Source organism: Zootoca vivipara, chromosome 13, assembly GCF_963506605.1.
Source record: "Zootoca vivipara chromosome 13, rZooViv1.1, whole genome shotgun sequence".
NCBI lineage: Eukaryota > Metazoa > Chordata > Lepidosauria > Squamata > Lacertidae > Zootoca > Zootoca vivipara.
This window is the reverse complement of record NC_083288.1, coordinates 15,552,233-15,573,152: the sequence shown is the minus strand read 5'-3', so window position 1 is coordinate 15,573,152 and position 20,920 is coordinate 15,552,233. Positions and strand designations below refer to the sequence as shown.

General features: G+C 49.4%; 1 protein-coding gene across 1 annotated transcript; it reads right to left on the bottom strand.

Moving 5' to 3' along the window:
* Positions 1-1,932: 1,932 nt before the first annotated feature.
* Positions 1,933-20,547, bottom strand: LOC118095820 (E3 SUMO-protein ligase ZBED1). Its single transcript, XM_035137089.2, has 5 exons — positions 19,783-20,547; positions 18,102-18,364; positions 9,075-9,139; positions 7,718-7,875; positions 1,933-4,508 (listed from the first exon to the last, which is right to left on the bottom strand). Exons 1-5 carry the CDS (start codon positions 19,829-19,831, stop codon positions 2,482-2,484), a joined length of 2,562 nt encoding a protein of 853 aa, XP_034992980.1. The 5' UTR covers positions 19,832-20,547; the 3' UTR covers positions 1,933-2,481.
* Positions 20,548-20,920: the final 373 nt, after the last annotated feature.

The window sequence follows — 20,920 nt, the reverse complement described above, 5'->3', positions numbered from 1 at the left end:
CCCAGACCTTTTGTGCAGCACCATCCTATGGACACTTACTCAGAAGTAAGCCCCACCAAGTTCAACGGGACATAGTGCCTAGCAAGTGAGTTTTAGGCCTAAGTGAGTTTCGGCTCAAGTGTCTTATCATCCTATGTTGCTGGCCCCGCTGAAGGACGTTTAGCAAGACACGAAGGTGAAATTCCTCACCCGGTGTGCCTCTTTCCCTCACCAGGGCCTATAAGCTGTCGCTGTATGCACTTTAGGAGCTCAAAAGGGGTGGAATGGTAAAAACCTGAGGGCTTTGGCACCTGCAAAATGTGGACAGATGAGGGGAAAGCAGAGACTGCCACATGAGAGAAGTCTGAACTGTGGAGTTAGATGGCAATTTAATTCTGCCGTTGCCAGTGGAGTTTTTCTCTTGTACGTAGCTCCCTTATACTGTCCCGCTTTCTAGGGTGGCCTCCACCAAAAGGTGCTTTGAGATGACCACTGGATAGCTCAGTTGGTTAGAGCGTGGTGCTGACAGAATGTCAAGGTTGCAGGTTCGATCCCCCCATGGGACAGCTGCCTATTCCTGCATTGCAGGGGGTTATGGAATCATAGTTGGGTCCCATACAGAGACCAAAGCTGAGGCCTTGGTGTTATCAGCACCGCACTCTTAACAACTGAGCTACCCAGACAGGGTTGGATTAGATGATCCTCAGGGTCCTTTCCAGCTCCACAATCCATATTCAATCACTACAACTCCCATCAGCTCCAGGGAGCAGTGCTAATCCAAAATATCTGGAGGGCCCCAGTTGGTGAAGGCTGCCGCTGCCATAGGCCACGAACCTGCTGCCATGGGGTAAATCTCTTCAGCTGCTTCTCTCCCCCCCTTCCTGTTCACCCTTCTTAAGAAAACCAGAGGCACCCTTTTAAAATAAAGCATACTTTTATTTTCCTGTTGAAGCACCGATTTCATTTTTTGAAAAACACACACAAAAGAAAACATGTTCCAATACTGAACGGGGAGCAGGAGGGGAAAGGTTAAAAAAACGCATTCATGTTTTCAGCTTTGTTCCTCCATGTTCTGGAGAGACATGTTTCAGCCACATGCAAACTGGACTAGGGGTGTAAACGAAGTTGTGGGGGGGGGGGAAGAGAAGAAAGGAATGGGTTAATACTTTCTTTGGTTTATTATGCTAATTGACTGCTTGCCTCAGAAGGGTGGGTGGTAGACCAGAGGGGGGGCATCTCTGATCCCAAAGAGGGGAGGGCCAGTGTCCTCTTAACACCCTCTTTTTTTCTTTTCTCTGTTTTTGAGTCTTTCTAATCTGTGCCTGGGACCCCCACCCCACCCCACAGAGGAGAAAAAGAAGGTGCAACCACGTGATTTCAAGTGCAAAGGGAGACAGCTCAGGGCCTGAAGGGATTTTCCAGCCACAATTTTCTCCTTGCCCCCCACCCTGCCCAATACCCTAGAAAAAGGATGTTTTCAGATTAGATCCCTTCTCAAACTGCTGCTTGGGATATTAAACCAGCAACATCCCCTGCCTTTAACCTCAAAGGACACCTGGACACCAATATACATATACAATATTCTCTCTCTCTCTCTCTCTCTATATATATATATATAGGAGGGGAGGGAATGGGAAATTCACAATACCTACTGTGGAAAAACTGCCTCTTTCCCCTCCCCTAATTGCAATCCTCCATCCCCCCCCCCTGCAATATATGCTTAATAACAATCCAGCCCACTTGGAATATTCCACTCTTATTTTGCCCCACTTCCTCCACCCTCCTATGTGAGCTACTTCTGCATTCCCCCTGCTTTTCCGATTCCTGTGGTTTCCTCTATCGGAGTCCCTGCCAAATCCAACTTCCCCAAATCCTCCCCGCCCTCAGTCAGAGCTCCACCTCTCCCCCCCTACACGCATGGAATATTCCAGCCCCACCTCTACTCCCCCCCAACTTTGTTTGTGGGCTATTCCTGTCCTCAGATGCTCCCTCTCCTTTCCTTTCATGGAACATCCCTGTCCTTTGCTGCTGCGCATCTTCTACCAGGCAGGAGAGAGAAAAAACGGGGCTGCAATGCAAGCGAGCTGTGCAAGAGGTGGAATATTCCTTCACATCAGGCCTCCCACCCCTTTGATGGACCACTTCTGTCCGCAGCCTCCTCTCCCCCTCAACCTTAAAATGGACCATTCCTGTTCTCCAAAATGACTACTACGGCCATAACTATTATTTTTTGCACTCCAGGTTGTTTCTGGCTGATGGACAGGCACCCCCCCTCCAAAAAAGTGCCCAAATGGTTTGTTCTGCTCCTCTTCAGCCTCTTCTCTCTCAAAACCACGCAGAGCATTAAGCCTGTCCCACAGGGAAAGACAGAAGGGAGGAAAGAAGGAAGGAAGAGAAGAGGGTTCTCCGGAAGGATTTTTGCCATTCTCGTGCCATGGGGGGGGGGACAGGCGAAGAAGGGTGCCCTGCCCACCCAAGCCACCCACTCCCTTTTGCCGTGTCCTAATAGAGCATGGCTCGGTTGCCGTGGAGGAACACCAGCATATCGACGTGCTCTGGCGTCAGGGCCTGCCGCTTGGTGTGCATGGCGTCGCCGGCGCTGCTGAACAACCAGCCCGCGGGCACCGAGGTGGCAGGCACGCCAAGCAGCTTGCGGGCCGCCCGAGCCAGCAGTGGGTACTGCGTGTGGTGCGTCTTCCACCACTGCAGAGGGTCCTGGCCGAGGGCGGAGGCCTTGCTGGACTGGAAGCTGCTGGCCTCCTGCTCCACCTGCTGATGTGCCGAGCTGGCGCACGAGACGGCGCGCATGCTGCACAGGTCGCCCAGCAAGAACTCGATGCCTGCGTCCTGCTTCGGCACCTTGGCAGGTGGCGACGGGGGCAAGGCCATGCCCGGCGGCCCGGCGGCCTGCGCTGCCGGCAACTCCGCCAGCCGCGACGCTTCCGCCTTGAGTGACTGGAGGGTTTCCACGCGGTCCGAGTGGCTCAGGAAGTCGAGGCCGCGGAAGCGCGGGTCCAGGGCGCAGGCCAGGTTGAGGGCCTGGTTGACGTCCGGGCTGGAGAAGTGCTGGTTCAGTTCCTTCTGGGCTGCGGCCTTGGCTTCCAGCGTCAGGGCGGAGTCCCACTCGCTGCCCACCAGGTGTTTATAGAGAAGGCTGGTGAGCACAGGCTTGACGAGGGACAGGCTGGAAAAGGGGTCTTTGGTGAACGTTGAGGTAGCAATGGCCATGGGCTTGAGGACCTTGGCCGCGTCCCGAAGGGCAGCCCAGTCCTGGGGGCGCAGCGTCGCCTCCCCGTCGGGGCCGAGCCCCGCCAGAGGGTCGCTGTGCTCCAGCAGGCCTTGCAGGACGGCATAGGCGCTGTGCCACTTGCCCCCGTCCCGCAGGAAGCGGCCGAGGTGCGCTTGCAGGAGGGGCTCCTGGGCCCACAGCTTCTCGCCGCGGCCTGCCCCGGCCAGCGCCCAGGACGCCAGGCGCCGCAGCCGCTCGAAGGCACCCTGGGCTGCCGGCTGGCTCAGCACAGCCTCCATGGCGGCTCGCAAGGCCTGCCCGATGCAAGGCAGGGCGGTCCAACCGAGCGCCGCCGCGGCCTGCTGGGTAACGAGCCCAAGTCCCCCGACGGTGTACGAGGTGCTCTCGCGGACCCCCCACTCCTTGGCCGCCTCGCTGAGGGCCTCTGCCAGGCTGTCGGCGCTGGGGTCTTCGGGGATGGGGCGGCTCGAGAGCACCCTCGCGCGGGCTTCAAAGCAGTCGTCCACGTAATGCACGGTGAGAGTGAGGTAGGTGAGGGTGTTGCTGTGGCGCCAGATGTCCAGGCTGAGTGAGCACTGGGGCAAGGTCCGCACCAGCTCCCAGATTTTCCCCTTCACGTGGGTGTGCATGTCCCTCAGCACCGTGTGGGCCAAGGAGGCGGCATCTGGGGGCTTGTAGTTGGGGTCCAGGACCCCCAGCATCTGCCCAAACCCTTCTCCTTCCACCACCTCCACGGGCATCAGGTCGAGCACGATGAAGTCGGCCACCGCCCGCGTGGTCCTGCCCGGGGCGGGAGGCCGGGGGGCTCCGAAGTCACCCGCCGTCCCCAGGACCCCTTTGTCCAGAGCTGCCGTCTGGGTCCCAACCAGCTGGTTGTACTCGCAGCGGTGCTTGTAGATGAGGTGCTGGCGTAGGTTGGTGGTGTTGCCGCTGTAGCTGAGGCGGACCCCGCACAGCTTGCAGATGATCTTGCTCTTGTCCAGGATGCGGCCGTAGGCGTCCCCCTGGAACCCAAAGAAAGTCCAGTAGCGGCTCTGTGCCCTCCCAAGCCCCACCAGGTTCTGCGTCCCTTCCAGCAGCGGGAAAGGGCTCCCTCCCGGGGGGAGACCCGGCTTGTGGAGGGGCAGGAGGGGAGAGGCGCCGGCGTCTCCGCACAGGTACTGGGTGCGGGAGGAAGGGGCATGGGGGGCGGGAGGTGGAGGCGGGGTCTTGAGGTGCAGCTCCTGGAAGAGTTTCATCAGCAGCTCCTTCTCGCCAAATTCGTACTTAAAATGCTCGCCTGGAAGGGAGAGACAACAGCGCAAAGGTGAGGGTCTGCGACATCTGCCGAGGTGCAAGGCAGCCAACCCTGGAACAGTCCCTCTGCTGTTGTGGGGTGAGCAAATTGTGGCATGGGAGTCCCCCCACCACCACTCCCCCCCATGCTATTTAGCAGCACAGTCCCTCCCCCCACCGCCCAACACCCCAGGCTAGGGCCCTGTTAAGTCTGTTCAACAATCTGGCCATGGACGAAGAGGCCTCCATCTCCGCTGCTGGAAAAATAGACCAAACTGGATAGCTCAGTTGGTTACAGCATAGTGCCGATAGCACTAGGGTTGCCGGTTCAATCCCTGTATGGGACAGCTGCGTATTCCTGCTTTGCAGGGATCATCCTCAGGGTCCCCTTCCAACTCTACAATTCTGTGATTCTATGTGTGGGGAACCTTTGCGCCTCCCGGATGTGGCTGAACCACAACTCACATCAGACCCACCAAGCAGTAGTGTCAAGAGGCGGCAATGATTCTTGGTACCAGTTGTTGGAAACCACAGGAGAAGAGTGCTCTTTGTGCTCAGATCTTTCTTATGGGTTTAGACCACAAACTTTCTTATGGGTTTAGACCACAAACTTGACATGAGTCAGCAGTGTGATGCAGCAGCTAAAAAAGCCAATGCAATTCTGGGCTGCATCACTTGGCGTATAGCATCTAGATCAAGGGAAGTAATAGGTCTGCTCTGTATTCTGCTCTGGTCAGACCTCACCTGGAGTACTGTGTCCAGTTCTGGGCACCACAGTTCAAGAAGGATACTGACAAGCTGGAACGTGTCCAGAAGAGGGCAACCAAAATGGTCAAAGGCCTGGAAACGATGCCTTATGAGGAACGGCTTAGGGAGCTGGGTATGTTTAGCCTGGAGAAGAGAAGGTTAAGTGGTGATATGATAGCCATGTTCAAATATATGAAAGGATGTCATATAGAGGAGGGAAAAAGATTGTTTTCTGCTGCTCCAGAGAAGCGGACACGGAGCAATGGATTCAAACTACAAGAAAGAAGATTCCACCTAAACATTAGGAAGAACTTCCTGACAGTAAGAGCTGTTCAGCAGTGGAATTTGCTACCAAGGAGTGTGGTGGAGTCTCCTTCTTTGGAGGTCTTTAAGCAGAGGCTTGACAGGCATATGTCAAGAATGCTTTGATGGTGTTTCCTGCTTGGCAGGGGGTTGGACTGGATGGCCCTTGCGGTCTCTTCCAACTCTATGATTCTATGATTCTATGTTTCCCACAGGCATCTGGTTGGCCACTGTGAGAAAAGGATGCTGGACCAGATGGGCCTTTGGCCTGATCCAGCAGGCTCTTTCTATGTTCTTATGGATCCGAATTCCAAAGTCCCTCCTTATCCCCAGTGGCTGGTCAGTAGGGACCCACAAACTTTGAACTGTGGCAGCCACTTCGCATGTGCGGTTGCCATGACCCTATACTTCCCCTGCTTTTGTACCTGGTTGATATGCTGAGCTTTGGAACTGCTCTGAGCACTGCACAAGGAGAATGCCTTCCTCTCCTTCCTTGGCTCCAAGCTTGGGAGAACCGGGAGGGCGTTTTTCTTTCTTACCCACCAAAGTGCGGGGGGGGGGAAGAAGGGGGCTGCGAAGGTGAACACGGCAAGTCAATATGTGGACCCCTTGCCACTCCATCCCAAGGGTGTGTACACCAGCTCTTCAAACCGTGTGCCAGGCTGGGTTTACATTTAAGCAACACTGTATAGTTGTACCTTGGAAGTTGAACGGAATCCGTTCCGGAAGTCCGTTTGACTTCCAAAACGTTTGGAAACCACAGCGCAGCTTCTGAATGGCTACAGGAGGCTCCTGCAGCCAATCGGAAGCCACGGAAGCCCCGTTGGGCGTTCGTGTTCCAAAGAACGTTTGCAAACCGGAACATTCATTTCCAGGTTTGCGGCATTCGGGAGCAAAAACGTCTGAGTACCAAGGTGTTCAGGATCGAAGGTACAAATGTACTGTGAATTGCTTTGGTTTGATTCTGTTGCAGGAAAAAACTTAAAAATAAATAAATAAATGTTGCATTAACAACAACAAAAACTTGGCAATAATGGGAAATGAAGGCTAGTTGTGGGGTAAATATGTTCTTCCAGAGAGACCCTTTTTATGGGTAATCTGGGAGCCTAGGAATATGACCACAAGCCAAGATGCCACAGTATTCCTTACAGTGGCACCACTGGGGCAAGACTTGGGGGGCAAGACGTCCAGCGACCCCACTCAGGAGAATGAGAAGAGCCCTCAAAGCAGTGAGGCTGGCTTGCCCTATGAGGACCCCCAACCCCACACAACAGAACTATTAAATCCAGAGTTGAAATTATCTAGGCACACCCCATGTTTCTAGGTCATATGCGAGGAATGAAACTCAGGATCTATTTCCTCAGTGGGGTAATGTTTTGTGACTGCTGTTCGCAGTGGGGAGGGTCATTGGGTATGTTTAAAAAGACGATAACCCTGATCATTTGGCTCTCAGGTGTACTTTGTCCCTAACTGGGCCATGGAGGGCCTCACTGCATATTGCTATATTAATTAATTAATAAATAATAATAATAATAATAATAATATATTTATACCCCGCCCATCTGGCTGGGCTTCCCCTGCCACTCTGGGCGGCTTCCAACAAACATTAAAATACATCAAATATCACAGATTAAAAACTTCCCTAAACAGGGCTGCCTTTAGGTATTTTCTAAATGTCAGGTAGTTGTTTATCTCTCTGACCTTGATGGGAGGGTGTTCCACAGGGCGGGTGCCACTACCGAGAAGGCCCCTCTGCCCGGTTCCCTGTAGCTTTGCTTCTCGCAGCGAGGGAACCGCCAGAAGGCCCTCGGCGCTGGACCTCAGTGTCCCTCAGGGCAGAACGATGGGGGTGGAGACGCTCCTTCAGGTATACCGGACCGAGGCCGTTTTAGGCTTTAAAGGTCAGCACCAACACTTTGAAGTGCTATGAAGACCCCCAGGTTTGATCCCTGACACCTCTAGTTTAAAAAATGTCCAGGCAGCAGGGAGTGGGAAGGACGTTTGCAGGAGATCCTGGAAAAATCGTCTACCGGTCAAGAGTATCCCAATTGTCAGACCTGGTGCTCGGCAGCTTCCTTAGGTGATTACAAGACTGCAGGGAGAAGGGAAGATAGGAGGCCTTGCAACATGTCCCACTCGCCTCTTCTTCTTCTTTTTGCCTACCTAAGCGTAATCCCAGCGTGCGTGCGTACTCCTCCCCTATCCACACCAGCAGCTCTGTGTCGTCAGGTATGGTCTGGCAGACCCGGTAGTAGATGTAGCCCCGGTACTGGAAAACAGTCAGGTTTTGCTCCTCCTCAGTAGAGGCACACGCCACATATCTGCAGGGAGGAAGCGGGGATGAGTCACATTGTGGGTTTTGTTTTTTTAAAAATAATTTTTATTGGATTTTGTACATAGAAAAATAAAAATAAAGAAAAACATAAAAAGATACAAGATACAGAAAAGAAAAAACATAAGACAATTTCAACAGATCTTATTCCCCCAATAATTCTTCTCATATCAATCAGATAAGATAAAAATAAAAAAATTCAACTTTATAACTTCAAGTCTAAACATTTCGGACTTCCTCATTCCCCCTTCTTGAGTTCTAGGTATTACCATAGCTGCCAAGTTTTCCCTTTTCTCGCAAGGAAGCCTATTCAGCATAAGGGAAAATCCCTTAAAAAAAGGGATAACTTGGCAGCTATGGGTATTACGCTAGCTCTTGCAGTTCCCAATACTAAAATCATATTCTTATTTCTAGAATATCCCTTCTTTATTACTAATAACCCTTCACACTTCACGTTACTATTATTTAACTACTAATATCTCTACCTTTTACCCAAAAATATTCCAACTTGCCTAACAAAATCTTTTAGCCCCTATTATTCCCACCCACAGAACAAAGTCTATCCCCCTTTCCTTGGAATCGGTATCTCCAGAAGCATCAGCCAGTTCCTTAATACATTCCGAATTCAGACCATTTTTTATCCATCAATACAAAGTAATACAGGACTCCCTCAAACCACTCCTAATCTGTCCCAATCCAAGTTTTGCCGAACCCTTTCCCCCCCTCTTCTGTGATTCCCACACTTTATTTCCATTCTCAATCTCTCTCACTTCCTGCCCCCCCCACCTCCTTGCTTCCGCCCCTCTCTCACTGGGGTATTAATCTTTTTGTTCCCCTCTATGGGGGGCTTTTGAACTCCCACTGTGGGGTTTTTTTGGGGGGGGGGATGCGTCATGCTTTACTCGCTGGTGGATGCACCGAGTGGTAACCGCAGCAGTAAGACTCCAGGGTAAAGCCAGCCCACAGTCTGCAAGGAGGCTCGGAGCACTCCCCTATGAGCACTCCCCTAAGCATCTACCACAGGGATCACTCCAGCATCCTATGGGGGCAGAAAAGCTGCCAAACCTAATTCATCACGGGGTGTGTGTGTAGCTCCATGGATATAATGTATGCAACTAAGCTGGGACGGGTGTAAATTCCCTTCCTTCCTTCCTTCCTTCCACCGGGCCTCTCGCCCAAGGGGCTCACCTCATCCAGTTGGATCTGGAATCATCTGAGGCGTCGACAAAGAAGTAGGAGCCGTTGTCCCGCACCTGAAGGAGGGATGGAAAGAGCAGGGAAGGAGAAGAACAATGAAACGAAAGCTCCACTCTCACCCACCCCTACCTTGAGGCTCCTCTGTGTGTCTTTACTGAGCATCCATCCTAGATTTGCTTGCACAAAGCTTGTGCAAAGGTTAGATTATATCCAGTCTTAATTGATCACCCATTCTGATCTGCTTGTGGGGAGGTTACATGACAGTAAGCGGTCATCCTGAATTCCCAGCAGGCTCTTTATATCTCCCCCCGCCCCTTTAATCATTCATTCATTCCACACTGCATTTTCCTGGCACTTTCCCAACCACAAAAAATGTCTTATTTCATTTCCCCCTAAAGTGGATTTGTTGCACTAGGGTGATATCGGGTGCTTTTACTGCACTCCAAATGTGCAAATCTGAATTTCCCAGTAGGAATGTGAAACCCTCCCGCAAAATATCAAAGAGTTCTGGACGCACCCTTTAAGAATTTACCTGACATCATAGGCACTCCAGCCCCAAGGGATGGGGATGGGCCTCTAAGTGGATGGCTTAAAAGTGTGCCACGATCTGGGCACAGGTGTGTGTGCGTGTCACTCTCACTGTACACTAACCCATCACTTTCCGCAGCCTAAGGTGGATTTCAGGTCTGCAAGCCAGAAAGCATTTTGAAAGGGAATAGTGTGCCATCTACAGTGGATCTGAAGAACGCCAAATGCCTTAAAGTACCAGTAGGTGTGAGCAAGTTTTCAGATTTTTTTTTTTAAAAAATATTATTATCTAGACTACCCCCAGGGCCTACTAACTGAAGCCAAGTACAAAATAGTGACCCAGAGATCTCAATCCAGAAAAGCTCAGGAGAAGGAGCCAATTGCTCCCCTCAGCCCATAAAGTCAAACACAGAGATAATTTACAGGTAGCCAATACAAATCAATATCTACTCCAGACAATTTTGTGAGTGTGTAGGGCAACAGCCTTTTTGAAACTGCATTTGTTGAGCAACTGGGAGCCAGAAACCCATGCAGATCAACTGCAAGTCATCCAAGGACGTATCAGTTACAGTGGAACCTTGGTTCTCGAACTTAATCTGTTCCGGGAGTCTGTTCGACTCCCCAAATCGTTTGAAAACCAAGGCGCAGCTTTTGATTGGCTGCAGGAGCTTCCCGCACTCAACCGGAAGCCGCAGAGGACGTTTGGCTTCCGTAAAACATTCACAAACCGGAATACTTACTTCCAGGTTTGCGGCATTCGTGAGCTGATTTGCTCGGGAGCCAAGGTGTTTGGGAACCAAGGTACCACTGTATTCCCAACCAACCTTCTGCCCATCCTTCCACATGGACCAGTTTTCCGGTTTCCTGCCCTCCTTTAGGGCAGCACTTCTGTGTTGCAGGGAGACTGTGTATCCTGATCACCCAAAACACACCTGGAAAAATATTCCACTTGAGCCTTTCTATGTACCAAACTGCAGCAAAGCTGCCATTTTGCAAATGTTGGCTCAGGTGAACATTAAAAGAGCATGCTGGATCACACCAGATGCCTCCTGATAGGGCAACAATAGCCCTCTTCTTGCTGTTGTTCCCTACCAACTGCTACCCAGAGTTCTCTGATACTGAAGGCAGTTTGTGACAAATAACCTTTTCCCCACACCTGCATTTTCTTTCTTTTTTTTTTAATGAGCGCTTTATCTTCTTCCTCTCTCTTGGGATTGCACCTGAAGAAGCAAAGGAAGGATTAATCGCACGCAAGCGGCTGTTGCAATGCGGTGAGTGTTGTCCTCAGATTGGAGGGTCCAGAGTTCAAATCCTCACTCAGCCAGGAAGCTTATTGGGTAGCTAGGGCATGCTACAATTTTTCCCCAGCCTTACCTAGCTCTCGCTCTCCTGGGGTTGTTGAGATGTTAAAACTGAGGGCAAGGGCAACACAGAGGGAAGATGAAATAGCTCATTGCTAGAGCATGCAGGCACTTTGCTTTCGGAAGATCCCAATGACTGATATTACCTGGCCAGGCTGGGACAATACTGAGTGAGATGACAATACTGAGTGAGATGGAGAGAGAGTCTGGTGCAAGAGGCCTGAGTTCTGTGGCCTTGGTCAGGTTCTACCAGCCTGGATAGCTCAGTTGGTTAAGAGCATGGTGCTGATAACACCAAGGCTGCAGGTTCGATCCCTGTATGGGGACAGCTGCATATTCCTGCATTGCAGGGACTTGGGCTATATGATCCTCGGGGTCCCTTCCAACTTTACAACTCTGTGGTTTAAAAATCATGTTAAAAATGTAGCAGAATAATCACATTTAAAAACAGAAACAACTCTCTTGACCACCTCATCAGTGTAGACAGAATAGAATTGACTGCCACTGAATAAGGACTTGTGCTTGGGTTTGAGGATCGTCTCAACTAAACCTTTTATTGCATGTGTGGAAAGATCCACAGCCCACAACCAGCCTTTATAAGGCTTAGAGCAGGTCCGGGGAAGCTGCGGCCCTCTGGGATATTTGTTAAGACTCCAATTCCCACGATTAGGGTTGCCATATGTCCTGGAATTCCCTGACATGCCCTCTTCTGGGGGTACTACATGCCCATACGTGGGTAATTTTACATTTTAAAGCAAATATCCTGGATTTGGGGTTTAATTTTTGTATGTGTGTGTGTGGCTCTGGTTCAGGCTCTGGCGTGGCAGCAGCGGTGGGGTATTGGGCGATTGCCCTGAAAAATCTCAACATTTTGTGTTCAGTTATTTACCTCTTGAAATACGGTAACCCTACCATCAGCCTCATACCACTTTAAGCAGCCATGCCTTCCCCCACTGAATTCTGGGAGCAGTAGTTTGCGAAGGGGGCCAAGCGTTGCTAGGAGGCCCCTATCACAGAACTACAAGTCGCAGAGGAGTTTAACAATCAGTCCCTTTCCCCAGCGAGCTCTTATTCAGCTGCCTTTCTCCCCTGGCCATTATCTATCATCTATCATTAACAGTAGCTTGATCTGGATTTGCAGACCTATTTATTTCAAGTATCCTTTGACTAATGAGGTTTTATTGGATATGCTGCTGATTTTCTGCTTCATTGTTGCCGTCTGTGATTCATTTAACGCTATTGTATTTTCCAAATGTTCTTGCTTCCCTTCGAATTTTTGTAATTTACTGCATAAAGTTTTAGGGAAATTCACTTTCTGCAGCATATATTGTTGTCCAACTCCTGAAGAGAGAGCGCTTTGGTCAGAAATATGGCCTAAATGCTGAACATAAGCAAATTAAATGGAAATCGCAGCAGGAGATCCAATCGCGGAGGGTTTTTTTTTTTGGTATTGCCACAGTTTTGACTGAGCAAATGATCTTCAGCACAGCTAGGAAAGATTTTCCCCGGAGCCAAAACTAGACTTGAATGCCTTTGAATTTAACATGTAACAAATAAAGATATGCATAGGTATTAGTTGGGGTGGTGATAAATCTATAGCATCAAAGCAAGCACAGAGAGGGAGTTTAACCATCACTTTCCCTGCTGCCGTTCTGAGAAAACCCCTTCCCTGAAGCCAATATTTACATTGGAGGGAAATTCCCCATTGACATGAGAGATTTGGCTCCTCTAAAGAATTTTCCCCCCAGGACTGCCACAGGAGAGGAAAGTGTTAATTTCCCTCCTCAAAATCTCCCCCCCCCCAGTTTATGCGAAATTTGAAACAATCTGGCATCTTTAATTCAAAGATACTGTACATATATTGCTGCATGTAGTTTGGCCAGAGCTTTGAACAGTTACTACAAGTCAATGTTAGCATAAAAGCACAGGGGACTCCAAACTGTAGTTTGGAAGGTGAAACTCGGCATGTAGTGGCAAGAATGGTGGCACCTCAATCTAAGGCTGATCTTTGCATATTTACAGCTCGATCCTCTGCAGAATCAGGTGCTCAAATAACCACAGCTGCCTTTGAAGGATGACATCATTCTGCCCACAAATACAGTCAAGGGCATTTGTTGTTGTTGTTTCGTTTCATAATGCTACAATTCGTGCCAAATCGATGGCATGTGGAAAAAGGGAGGGAGCCTGAAGGTGCACAGAGGTGTATTTTTGGAGCCCCACATTTTGTCAAAACATAAATCTTTCTTCAGAGACCCTTTGGGGAACAACCAACTCAACCCTTTGGTCTTGGCGGCCAAAAGTTTGGGATTTTGTCACATTTTTATCCCCCTCTCCTCGAGGAGCTCAGGGTGATATTACCCCTGCTGCCATTCCCTTTATCGCCACAACACAGTAGGCTGGGCTGAGAGATGGCAACTGGCCCAATTCGCCAGTGAGCTTGGGGAATTTAAGCCAGAGTCTCCCTGAGTTCGGCAACCAGGAAAGGGGAACTGGTGGCCTTACAGATGTTCCAGTTCCGGTCAGCAAGGCCAATAGTGAGGGATGATAGTACAGGCTCTAACTCAGGCATCCCCAAACTGCGGCCCTCCAGGTGTTTTGGCCTACAACTCCCATGATCCCTAGCTAACAGGACCAGTGGTCAGGGATCATGGGAATTGTAGTCCAAAACATCTGGAGGGCCGAAGTTTGGGGATGCCTGCTCTAACTGCTGCACCACTAGATTCTCTACTAGATTTGCAGTGGACCACAAAGGCCATTCTAGTGATCAAGTACAGTTGTACCTTGGATTCCGAACGCCTTGCGAGCCGAACATTTTGGCTCCCAAACGCCGCAAACCCGGAAGGGAGTGTTCCGGTTTGTGAACGTTCTTTGGAACCCGAATGTCTGACGCTCCTGCAGCCAATCGGAAGCGGTGCCTTGGTTTCCAAATGTTTTGGGAGCCGAACCGACTTCCAGAACAGATTCCGTTCGACTCCTGAGGTACGACTGTAGTCCCCTATGGTATTGCACGGCTAAGACATGCCATGGTGTGATGAGCAAAACTTTCTGAAAAGCTCAGCTTTACTTTTTAAGCAAGTCTGTAGTCCTCATGGTTGTGGGATAAAATTTAAAAACGTGACCATCATTATCAGATATGTGGATAAAACAGAAATAAGCCACTGCATGGACGGGGCGGGGGGGGGGAAAGAAGTTGCCTCCCCCCAAATCAAGTAAATAAATAAAAATGCTTAACTAACTGACCACTTGTGTTGTAGATAGCCTGCCCTACTAACATAAATCCTGGCTAGGCCCAGGTAAGTCAGGAACCCGATAGCTTCCTGTTGTCCTTTAGCCATCAAAGTATTTTCATGGCCTCCTGCCAGGGCCAGTAGCTGGGTTGAGGGGGCCTTGGCAAATTGCCATTTAGTGTGCCTTGACACCAAGGACCCTAATGCCCCCACCTGCTTACTGGTGGTAGTGGCAGCCAGCAGCAACAAAATCACCTACCATTTTCAGTTTCCTAAATGCCTCTACATAGTAGTGTTGGAATGGTAAAATCGTGGGTAGCCTGAAGCCACACACTGCAAGGAATAATCAAGTGGGGGGTGGTGGTGGTTGGGCCTAACTGGAACAGGCCTGAGCACCCATCAGCCCATAGCAAACGCCAAAGGATGCTTGGTGCCCCTCCTTTCTTTCTTACCCTCCTCACGTATTGATAGAAACCCCAATTTCTCCCTCGCAGAGCTACAGCTCCCAGAGTTCCCTGGAAAGGGGGACTGGTTGTTAAACCACTTTGGGAATCATAGCTCCGTATGGGGAAATAGGGATTTCCTAACAACTTTCCTCAGCACTCTTAACAAACAGCAGGGTTCTTTGTGGGAAGTCACAACTGTTTAAAGCGGTATGATACTGCTCTAAACGCACAGTGCAGACAGGGCCGGAAATAAACATTCCTGCATTTAATTTGCTCGGACGCGGAATCTGGCTAACGCACACCGCAACACAATCATTTACACTGGAATTGTAAGGAATTTCTTTGTCAGCGCTCCCTCTAAAAGCTGAAAAACACGGGTCCTCTTAACCGCTTAAAGGTAAAGGGACCCCTGACTGTGGACGACTCTGGGGTTGCGGCGCTCATCTCGCTTTATTGGCTGAGGGAGCTGGGGTACAGCTTCCGGGTCATGTGGCCAGCATGACTAAGCCGCTTCTGGCGAAACCAGAGCAGCGCACGGAAATGCCGTTGACCTTCCCCCCGGAGTGGTACCTATTTATCTACTTGCACTTTGACGTGCTTTTGAACTGCTAGGTTGGCAGGAGCTGGGACCGAGCAACGGGAGCTCACCCCGTTGCGGGGATTCGAACCGCCGACCTTCTGATCGGCAAGCCCTATGCTCTGTGATTTAGACAACAGCGCCACCCGCATCCCTGTTTGTAAACCGCTTACAAAAAAATGCAGATGCTAAACCTATGTGAAGAAGGCAAACACATGCCCATATGAGGCTAGTGTTTCGTGTGCACATCTTTGCAAAGATGTATTTCACTCTTGAAATGCATGAACTGGGCTTTAGAACAAACAGCCAAATAACTTCCAGGGACACAAATACTCTTATTTGGCCTGCTGCATTTCAGGGGGTTGGGGGAGCTGCCTCCGGGGGGGGGGGGGGGAGAGAACAGTGCTATGTTTTATGGTGGCCCAGAATAATATTTTCAAAGGCATTGTGGCAAGGAAACAATATTTTGCACACCTTGAAGTTTCCTTTCTTTTTGGATCGGTTCACTCTCCCCTTTTCTGTTCTGAACTGGGCCTTTCACAATGAAACACACACACATATATATTCCCACGGCAGCCGGGCATTTTGAAACAAAGCAGAACAAAATGCCCAAATCCTATATTTTCAGTTTCCAGTCCTTATGTTCATGTAATCCACCACACACTGCGACTTTAAGGGTTATTTAATAACAAGTGTAGCTGTGACACATCACAGTTATATTTGCAAGCTTGCTTGTTACGCCACAAGGGATAGAAACTTTTCAAAGAAATAAAACCTGGCAGTTGCCTGCATTTCTTACTTGGCTGAAGATACGGTTTTTATTTTCTGGTACCACAGCTCAATCCCCCCCCCCTTTCTGGATCTCATCCTGTTCCAGTTAGTGCACCGTTACCCTTTGTCACAAAACAAACCTTGCCAAAAATATCCCAGGTTTGCAAAAAAAAAAAGATGCTCTCACATTGCAAATAAATACACATCAGTGATGTCGATTTGCTTAGGATTGAGCTTGAAGAAGAACTGGGATCAGTTTCTGGTAGGGAGATTTTCCTGTTACTTAGCTGAAGCAGGCAAGCCTCTTCGCCAGTTTCCCCCTAGTTGAAATAAATACTGGGTTGGATCCAGATTAAGCCATGCATGCTCTGGCCCCATGGAAATGGACAGGACAAGTTAGTGATTGATTTGAGACCCAAGCAGAGGTAGGGAAGCCTCATCCTGCCTGCCAGGCCACACCTCTCCCTTACTGGCTCTGTTCCACCCTGCTCCCCAAGGGCTTCTGCCGGGATGGAATGAGTCTTTGATAACGCCTCTGATGCTTTTGAATTGTGGTGCTGGAAGAGACTCTTGAGAGTCCCATGGACTGCAAGAAGATCAAACCTATCCATTCTGAAGGAAATCAGCCCTGAGTGCTCACTGGAAGGGCAGATCCTGAAGCTGAGGCTCCAATACTTTGGCCACCTCATGAGAAGAGAAGACTCCCTGGAAAAGACCCTGATGTTGGGAAAGATGGAGGGCACTAGGAGAAGGGGACGACAGAGGACGAGATGGTTGGACAGTGTTCTCGAAGCTACCAACATGAGTTTGACCAAACTGCGGGAGGCAGTGGAAGACAGGAGTGCCTGGCGTGCTCTGGGACTCCATGGGGTCACGAAGAGTCGGACACGACTAAAACGACTAAACAACAACAACTTGCCCAGATGGAGATATGTGAACGTGGAATTCTCTGAATTGTGAACGGCATGAACATAGCTCATTGTATAAATGGTCAATGTTTCTCTGCCTACTTTCTGCCTCTGCCCCCCCCCCCACCACTGGAATGCGGCCCTTGGGAGGCTGCTCAGGAAGGAAATGTGGCCCTCTGCTTTTCTTTTCTTTACTTTTAAATTGTGTATTTTTATTTTAAATATACCTAGCACAACACCTTTATACACGTATTGATGCCTATTTACATATCCAGTGTTTAGATTTTGGGGAGAATTCCTCTGTTAGTCTTTATTATTATTATTATTGGGTTTTACAAACAAGAATAAAAGGTAAAGGGACCCCTGAACATTAGGTCCAGTCGTGACCGACTCTGGGGTTGCGCGCTCATCTCACATTACTGGCCGAGTGATCCGGCGTATAGCTTCCAGGTCATGTGGCCAGCATGACAAAGCCGCTTCTGGCAAACCAGAGCAGCACATGGAAACGCCGTTTACCTTCCCGCTGTAGCGGTTCCTATTTATCTACTTGCATTTTGATGTGCTTTCGAACTGCTAGGTTGGCAGGAGCTGGGACCAAGCAACGGGAGCTCACCCCGTCACAGGGATTCGAACCGCCGACCTTCTGATCAGCAAGCCCTAGGCTCAGTGGTTTAACCACAGCGCCACCTGGGTCCCACAAACAAGAATAATGTTATGCAAATAAGTATACCAAGTTTTTTCATGTCATTTGTGTATCATAAAAACAGCATAATAAATGTGGAGTAATATCGACAACATATGGTCCATTATTAGTGGTCAGTGTATAAGTTCTTGGTTCATGAATTGGTTTAAACAATTATGAAGACAAGAGGGGGAAAAGGGGGGGTGGCCCTCTGCTTGAAGAAAGGTCCTCTATCCCTGAACTAAAGCATGGCTAACTTAGTTTGGATTCAATCTGAAGTGCTGCAGTTTTAACGCATAGAAAGCTTTCATATTTCCTTACTGTGTTTAACCTCAAAGATTAATTCTATGGTACATAAATGCAATTCTGTTAACAAACAAGGCCAGCATGGAGGAGACAAGTGTGCTTTGCCCTAGGAGAGATTGGCCGGGTGTGTTATTGTGCCTGGTGGAGTTGGGAGGCCAGGCTACACATTTTAAGTTGGGGGGGGGGAACGCTGGGAGAATCGTGTGTCTTACCGCCCAGGAATACCAGGTGCAGTCGCCATGTTCCCGTACAACTTCCCCTTCGTAGGGGCCAAAGATGCAGCCACGAGGCAGGGCTGGGAGGGCGCTCCAAACTCCGAGGCCCCCCTGGGAACGCTCCTTGATCAGCAGTCCCTCCGGCAAGGAGAGCAGGGACCGTGACTGAGCCCTTTCTGGAACAGGTCTATCAGCCACAAAGGTAGGGGGTCCGTGCTGCGGGCAGGAGTCCCGGAAGTAAAGGCGGCAGTCTTCACAGACTGTGGGGGAAAAGAGAAATGGAAGCAGATCTAGTTTCACCTACAGATCGCAGGCTGACTTTCAGTATGTCAACAGGTTCTGCTACTCTCAATTCTTTTATTTTTTTCAAGACATTTTAATAATTTTGCAAATAAACACACATCAATAAAATCATACTGTATCTAGAGATTCTCCGAATCTCACAACTTTCCCCCATGCCGTCCATGGAGTTTTATCTTAAATGTCTACAACTGCATAGTACTCCAATTTTTATATCAGACCAAATAATGTTTTTTACACTACAAGTGAGTCAAAATCCTGCTCTTGTTTTCATCTGCTTACAGTGGTCTCCTAGATAACTTATAATTTTTTCCCATCCCCATTATTTTATAAAGTTTTCATCTTCTTGGTTTCTGAGTTTTCCAGGAAAGGTTATGGAAATCAGCTTTCCAGGAAAGGTTATGGAAATCAGCTTTGAAATTTATAGCATGTTGTACATTGAAAGAAAATTATATGAAAATGATGTACCAGTGGTATTTGACTTCTACAAAGTTAGCAAAAATGTACAAGACAAGTTCAAATACCTTTTATCATATGTGGTAGACTTGTAAGGTAAGAAAAGCTTTTGGGGAGATGATATATAATGAAATGAAAAAAATGTTTAAAATAACTTTTGATTAAAAAACAGTAGCTTTTTTATTAGGAATTACAGGTACCGACATTCCGAAGGAGCAGAAAAGACTTTTTGTATATGGAACAACAGCCGTGCGGATGTTATTGGCCCAGAGTTGGAAGTCCTTACCAGAGAAGAACGGCAAACCAAGCTGATGAAGTATGCCGAGATGGCAAAGCTGACTGAAAAACTCTCAATTGTTTTTAAACAGCAGTTGGGGAAAACTGCCTGTCTAGAGTTGTGCTAGGCTTTCTGCAGGGGTTTAGAGCAGGAGAGATGAGAAATTTGGTTTGGTTCTAAAGGACCATCAAAATTTGACATCTACAGTACTGACTCAGGCAGGTCAATGGGGATTCCTAGCCTGTACTGCTTGTGTCACTTGCTGTCACTAAAGCATCATCCTTCAGTAGACACCTAGGTTAGTTTATAAAGAGTGTATGCGAGCGCAATCTCTTTGAGCATTTGGCAATCCAATATAACTTATATCACAGATTAGAAATGAAGCAAAGGCAGGCTGCGAAAGTGCCACTCAACTGATCACCTGTGGCGAGTAAGAAATATCTGAAGGTGGCCAGTAAGGGAAGCCTCAGAGAATTTGGTGGTTCTTCCTCTCCCTCCCGGGTTAAGACGACAAATGGCTTAACACAGGCACTTACAATAATAATTTATTATTTGTGACTAAGTGGGCTAGGAGCTCCTTTACAAAAGGAAAGGGACCATATATGTTTGGGATGGGGCAGAAACGAAGGTTTTACTTTTACTTACAGAGCAGCTCATCCTCAAAATTGGTGCAGGCATCCTCAGCTACTTGCATGGTGTGGTACAATCCTGAAGCCTACAATGTTAAGAGGAAGGAAGTGTTTAGAGTTGGTACTTCTCACACCCAAAATCCATGTCACCTTAAATACTTTCCCAAGGAGCAGGGAAGGGGAATCTGTAGCCTTCCAAAGGCTGCTGGAATCCAACTCCCATGAGTCTCAGCAGGCAGGACTGATGGTCCCACAACATCTAGAGCTGCCACAGGTTCCCCACCCCCATCCCAGAGCAACACTGACCCCCAACCTCAGCTTCTGGCCAAACCATACCAACGGCCACCTTCTTCACACAAGCAAGACCTTCTTCCAGCAGACCCCACGCCACAACTCTGGATCTACCCTCTTCCTCTAAACTAAAACATTGGCCATGCTGCTATCAAACTCCAACACCTCCTTTCTCCAGAAGGAGCCCATCTCCTGGATTACAGTCCCCTTCCCCTTACTAGTCTCCCCCAAATAGTTCTGTCAGTAAAGCATGACATTCTTAGTCTCAGGGCTGTGGGTTCGAGTCCCACGTTGGGCACAAGATTTCTGCCTTGCAGGGGGTTGGACTGGATGACCCTCGTGGCCCCATCCAGCTCTACAACTGGATGGGGCTTCTGTGATCCAAATACTGGCTGCCTGCCCTACCCCGTTCAGAACCACGCTGGAGAACAGCTCCAATCAAAAAAATACGAGGCAACACTTTGCACGGGCTCAGCCCCAAATCCAGCTCCCCACCGCCCCCAAACCCGACGTCGAAGGCTCCCCTATAGTGCTTCTCCGCCTCATCTCCCCCACCCCGTCCGCACGCAGAGCCCCCACGGACACCCGCCCACCTGCAACACCAAGCCGCGCTCTTGCAAATCAATGCTCGCCCCCTCGCAAGTCACGGCAGCAGCAGCAGCAGCAGCTCCCCTCTCACCTGCACGCTCCCAACCCTTATTACAAAAATAAAAGACCCCCCCCCCAACTTATTCCCAGGCTGCCCCACCTCCTTCCTCAAAGGAAGGAACCCCGAGAAGCCGGCCAAGTCTCGCCCTGCCTGGGCGGAGCTGGATCGATGCCGCTGCGGCAGCTCCTCCAGGCGGGCGCCCTCGTGGGAGGGA